The 6,729-nt window shown below is 43.7% G+C and overlaps 1 protein-coding gene across 3 annotated transcripts in view; it reads right to left on the bottom strand.

The window, feature by feature from the left end:
* Glrx3 (glutaredoxin 3) overlaps window positions 1-6,729 on the bottom strand; it is a 30,010-nt gene that overhangs the window by 11,367 nt on the left and 11,914 nt on the right. For all 3 annotated transcript variants that reach the window (XM_087584946.1, XM_087584955.1, NM_032614.2), the window contains 2 exon segments: window positions 2,674-2,748; window positions 1,798-1,999 (listed from right to left, as the gene is read on the bottom strand). In XM_087584946.1, the coding sequence (XP_087441072.1) occupies window positions 1,798-1,999; window positions 2,674-2,748 (277 nt within the window).

Here is a 6,729-nt window from a genome sequence, read left to right as displayed (position 1 = left end):
AAGCACCATGAAGACTACCTGTTCCCTGTCACTACTTAACTCAAGGGCAGACCCAGCAAGCTTGCAAGGCTGACTCAAAAGGGCACTGCCTGGGAGATCTTTCAGGCAGAACTAAGAGAGAAAGGCATCTCCTCTTCATCTCTTAACAGAGCTTACCAAGACCTTTACTGTTAGAAGTGGACTGTTTCCTGACCACAGAGGAGTTTAGAAGGGAGCACACGCAGAATAGCACATGGCTCTTTCCAGTCACTGGACACACAGGAATCCTGTCAACAGCACACCCGACTTTACTGCCACCCATCTTAATAAATCCCCTCTAGTGCAGCTAAAATAAATACCCTTAGAGTCTCAATAGAATCATCAAAAGGCATTAAAAACTCAATTATGTAGCATAATAATGTTGTAGTAGGCACAGTAAAAAGAAAACAACATAAGCTCAATACCAGAGGGTCAAATAATTACAAAACTTATTTAAGGGTAAAATTACAAGCACCCTCATGTACAGAAAGTACATGTGCCTATAAGACAAGACTCAATGGTCTACTAACAGCTATCCTCTATCTAGAAGTGACAGCAGTGGGTGAAAAATGTCATCATACAAGAACAAGAGGGGAAGCAGGAAGACAGAGCAGACTCAGGCCCTAATGAAAGCCCTCAAGCCGTTAAATTATAAAATCTAAACAAAAAGATGAGAAGGAGGCTGCCAAGAAAGAAACTGTTCAGAGCGAACTACACAGGCCAGAGATACTCAGGAGATAAAAAGTGCTTCCACACAACCATCAAGACTGGAGTAGTATCCCAGCACGCACATAACCCATGAGTCAGTACACAATTATAACTCCAGTTTCCAGAGGACGGAGACAAGAACACGACTGGGGCTTGCCAGCCTAGCAGGTTCCAGACATTGCCTCAAATGATGGGTGCAATCTGACAAAGAAGCTCCAATGTCCTCCTGGCACGGGCATGCCAGGAGAGGGACAACCCAGACACACACACACACACACACACACACACACACACACACACACACACACACACACCCTCTCTCTCTCTTTCTCTCTCTCTCTCACACACACACACACACACACACACACATACACACTCTCTCTCTCTCTCTCTCTCTCACACACACACACACACACACACTCTCTCTCTCTCTCTCTCTCTCTCTCTCTCTCACACACACACACACACACACACACACACACACACACACACACACACACACACACACACTCTCTCACAGGGCTGGAGGGATGACCCAGAGGCTAAGAGTGCTTATACTTGTTGTTCTTGCAGAGGACCCAGGTCTCACTCTTAGCACCCATGTTGGGAAGTTGACAACCACCTCTACTTGCATCTCTAGAGAATCCAACATCCTCTTCTAGCCTCTTTGGACCTACATGCTATGCTCACATACAAAGAGACACACACACATACAAAGACATACATACACATACACACACATTTAAAAAGAAACCTTCATAGGCCAAAGACCCATTAACAGAGATAGCAATAAGACAGGTAGCTGGAACCTAATCCCTCCCAGCTCCACTGCCATGTGAGCAAGTTATGTTTGTAGCTGAGGACTCAGATGGGAAACACAGACAGCCTGAACCCGATGATTTCCAAAGAACCCTGCTCTAGCTCCCATGTCCTCCAAATATATAGTCACTGACAGCTATCAATGACTTGTATGACGACACAGGGACGTGTAACCAGCCTAACTCTATGCACGTTAAAAGCACCCATGCAGGCAAGGTCATTCTGTTCCAATCATCAGGATCAGCTTCTTACCACAGCGTGGTTCCTGAGGTGTTCCCTTCATGAAGAGCATGCAGGGGGCAGCGTGAGTCAGCTTTTTCAGGCGAAGGTTGAGATCTTCTTTAACATGTTCATTAGTACTAGGAGGAAAGGATCCACTAGACACGTGTCGCTGGACTTTTTTGGTCAACTCTGGGGCATGTGCACCATCTAACCGGTCGACTTTCTGAGAATTCTAAAGTTTGAAATGTCATTTAGAAAAAAGTGGCGTTTCCTCACATCGTCTACACATCTCTACCAGACTCCGAGGTTACGGGAAGGACCCACAGCTCTAGCTCCTGTTTAAAGGTATCCCTGTTGTTACTGAAGTGAGAGTCTGACCAGCAGCTGCTTGTTCTGCTTCTCACTTAGAAACACTATTTTGGAGCATGCTGGGCAAACAGACATCTCAAAGTAAGCCCAGCGTGATAGACCTACTCAACACAAATGAAGTTCTGGAGAGCTGTGGTAAGTGGTAATAATACCCATGGGTGCCCTGAAGCACAGACTTGCACTCGATTCCCAAGGAGTCATTAATCAACTAGAACCAGCCAGATGTCTCCTCACATCCAGGCACATGTCCTCAATAACCCACTTCAAACCTGGGTCAGGGAGTGCGAGTCGGTAGGAGAAGACTGGATTCTGGTCAGGAGGCTCCAGTTCTAGTTGTGAGCTGCCCACTGCCCACGGCAAGCAACCAGCATGGTCTTCATCAGTGAGAAAAAAGAGAGTACCAGAAAAAGGTGCAAGGCCAGGAGCAACCAAGGAGGCCCAGAGAGGATAAAAGAACGAGACACACAATCCCATGAGCCTCCTGGATTCCCATGAGCCTCCTGGGTGGACCGTCCCTGGGGCCTCCTTCATCCTTACCTTGAAGAACAGGAAGGTGGGAACAGAACTAATTTCATATTTTTCAGATACTTCAGGAACAGCTTCGGCTTCCAGCTTTAAAAACAAAAGAACCCAAGCTTCATTATCACTGGTTCCTTTTCTACTTTGCTATGTAAATCATTTCACATGCACTGTCCCTTCAAGTCCAGGTACTTTAAGACTACAGGACAAAAGTTTATGACACATTTACATTTAAATGAGACTCACTGGGCTGCCATGTCATCCACGGAGTCTGCAGTGTCAAAACAGGTTCAGAGGTTTTTATTTTGTTGCACATTTCAAAAGATGCCTGGAGGCTGTGAATAAAATTTTTGGTGCACTAGTGACCTAGTAAATTTTCAATCATATGCAGCTACTACTATATTGAAATCCATAAATCACTGACCCCAGTTATGTCATGATTACAGTGCTTATTTTCTGCCCACAGCAATCCTTGCTGTTTGCTCTATTGACTAATTTCAAGAGGCAGTACATCATGACTGACAGTTGCAGCTTTCTGCAAATTATGAAGCAAAAAGGAGTATTTCTTCAATAAACTATTGATGTCTGATAAATTTTACTTTTAACCCCTGCATGGCTGCTGAACACTATACAAACAAACAGCCTGCTAGGTTGCTTGCACTCCAGTCTAGTCAAACATGTAAACTCATTTTGACTAAGATGACTATCTGTCTGATCATTTCCTTGGGGCCCCTCATCAAACATGGTATGATGTGGTATCTGGCACATGGGTTTCAAACAGACTTAGAAACACAATTTCTAGATAATTAGAACACAATTACTGTAAAATATTTACGTAGGTCTTTATAAATATCCTTTGAGGGAAAACCAAGATATATTATATTTTTCTCTCATAGGACTGTCAATTTAATATAAACTTTTAGAAAGCAATAAAAACCTGCATTCACATTATACCTATAGGAAATAAAATTTATTGATAAATTATATTGTTAAATATGTTTAAAATATATATACTGAATTTCTCCAAGAGTGAGATTTCCACTGGGCTTGAAATGTGATTTTTGCCTCTGCTGTAGCCAGTCAGGCTACCTGTGCTGTCCTGGCGGGCAGAGGCACTGTCTAGCCTGATGTCTCATATGGCCTCGCTCACCCGTGGGCTCACCTGTTCTCAGGCTTTGTTTAAAGAGGACACTTTTAGTGCCTTCACAAGTGTTTTTAATTGTTTCTATTTTTCAAATGTACTTAGAGACCAGACTGACACAAATATTTTGAACAAACTATAGCTTTAGAAATGTATGTGCTATTTTTTTCCTTAGGGGCAGTTCCATACTCAGACCAATGATGCCCATGATGTCACCCATTAGCTGACCCTTGTTCAACTCTCTGATCAGCTGAGCATTGCTCAGAACGAGACCCTACATGCCATATAGCTGAGCAACACTAAGAAGAAACATGTTCCTTGACCAGAACAAAAACACCCTAACTCTTAACACAGGCCTACATATGTTAACTACATTTCTGCTGCCATTCCTGACCGAGGATCAACTAAAAATGCCTCCCCTCAAATGAGCTTCCAGAAGACTCGCTCTTCCTCATAGAGGCAATGGGGACACACAAACACAGAAAAGGTGATGGGATTTCCACTATAGCCATAAAGTTCTCCAAAACATCACCATCTGATATCCTAACACCTTTGTAGAGCTGGGGTAGAATTTGTCTGGCATGCATGTGGGTCTGTGTTCAGTCCCTAGCATCACAGAAAGGAACCTTTGCAACACTCAAAATTCTTTAAAAATATGGCACCAGCAGAGTATAATGGTCTTCATAATAAAAACAGAAAATAGTTTAAATGACCTTCATTTATGTACAAGAGCTCAAAGCTATCTTTCATGAATACCGGCTCCATACTATGAGCCCTTCTACAAACTAGATGAATAAACTTAATAACCTTAAAAACCATCATTTGTGGACACACCTATAAGAGTGTTTCACCCAACAAGAAGCAGACTGAGCAAGGAAGACTCATCTGTCCTCAAACTCCATGAGCACCACCCAACAGCATAAGGCCTCAACAGAAGAACAACAACAACAACAAAAACCAACAAAGGAAATGTGAATTCGTGCTCTTCTCAGGCTGGAACACCTATCTCTGACCCCTGGAATAAGAACCCCCAGTTATTGAGTCTTTGTGCTCCTGCCCTTGGAGTTCAAGCTCTACACTATCCGCTCCTTGGTCACAGGCCTCTGGCAGACTACACAACAGCACCCCTGCTTCTCCAGCTTAAGAGACTTCTAAAGCTCTGCGATGAGGTGAGCAGATTCCTATAACAAATCTCCTTACTTATCTTTATCTCCATGTTCCAAAGGCTGTTTCCCTGGACAAGCCTGGCTGATGTAAAAGGTGATGTGGGTGACATAATCAGATTCAGAGAAATAACAGTTCCGAAACGAAGCCTAAATATAAAATTTGTGCTTCTGTCATTATGCCACATGCAGCTTTCTACTGCTACAGTCAGAAGAAAGACTGTGCTTTAGGGACTGGTTTACCCACACTGCATCTTCACAATGCCTCTGCTGGGAACTGAGCTCCTCAGAGCCTTCCCATGGTGTGCCTGTGAGAAGGAGAGACAGGAGAGAACATGGCAGGCAGGCAGGCAGGGAGGGAGCTCCTCCTTCATTGTGGGAGGTCTAAGATAGGGGTTCCCTATGTAGTCTTGGCTGCCTAGAACTTGCTATGTAGAACAGATGGCCTCAAATTCAGATCATTGAAGACAGAGACTCAGATCCGTCTGCCTGAGTGCTGGGATTAGAGGTGTGTGCCAACACGCCCAGCAGGGTCCTCACTCTCAGACTCCATTTTACAGGTCAGTGACATCATCAAATGGCTCACAGCTGAGAGTTACTCTAAGCTAGATAATGCCTGAGGTTTAGTACACTGAGTCACTTATTTACTCCTGGTAATAGTTAGCACTACCATCTCAGTTATTTCATACAGAGCAACTGTGCAAACATTTGGAAAGTAGCATAAACTCTAACTTTAAGACACTTGCCTTCAGATATTAAAGAAACCTGGATTTTTTTTAAGATTTTATATTTTTATCATACTGTGTAAGTGTTTACACCATGCCCGGTGCCCACAGGTCAGAGGAAGGGGTCAGATACCCTGGAAGTGCAGTTACAGTTATGAGCCACTGTGTAGGAGCTAGAAACTGAAACAAGGTCCCTAGCAAGGGTCTCTAGTACTCTTAATTGCTGAGCCACAAAGACTCCTACAATAGACCTCGATGTAACTCAGTAGGAGAGCACTAGCCTAACATAAATGTGAGGTACTCAGAACAGTCCAACAGCACAAGGGACGGTGTAGGGATGCAAAGCACAACACTGTAACTTTGTAACTCCTCCATGCCTGACTCTCAGCACAGCAGCCACTATACCAGTGGTTCTCAACCTCCCTAACCCTGAGGCCCTTCAACGCACTTCCTCATGTTATTATGCTCACATAAAATTATTTTCATTGCTACTTCATAACTATAATTTTGTTACTGTTACGAATCAGAATGTCATTATCTGGGTTTGCTGATGGTCTTAGGTGACACTGCACCATACAATGAAATAATACTGACCAGAGCAACATCATAAAACTCTCCCTACACAGCTGACTCTAATCTTTGAAAATGTTTATACTGAAGTGGAATTGTTAGTAATGGTCAGTGTTAACTCTCAACTTGATGAAAGTCTAAAACGCCTGAGAGACTGTCTCTGGGCATGAGTGTGAGGAGACTATCCTAATTACCCAAGTGGGGTGGGAGTGTCAATCCCTTGGCAGGGGATCCTGGGCTGTGTAAGTGGAGAACTGAGCCAAGCAATCACATGTGTCATTCTTGTTCTCTTGGGAATCTGACTGTAATTTGAGCAGCTGCCTCGTTTCTACAGCTGACTTCCCTGCTATGATGGACCTAGAGTTATGAGCTAAATAAACCTTTCTCCCTTAAGTTGATTCTGCCAGTGTATAGCATCGCAGCGATAGGAATGCAACTATGATGCATGGCAAATGAGAAATGCAGGAGAGGAGGA

Source organism: Rattus norvegicus, chromosome 1 (genome assembly GCF_021556685.1).
Source record: "Rattus norvegicus strain SHRSP/BbbUtx chromosome 1, alternate assembly SHRSP_T2T, whole genome shotgun sequence".
NCBI lineage: Eukaryota > Metazoa > Chordata > Mammalia > Rodentia > Muridae > Rattus > Rattus norvegicus.
The sequence above is the reverse complement of the archived record's forward strand: the minus strand, read 5'-3'. Positions and strand labels throughout refer to the sequence as shown.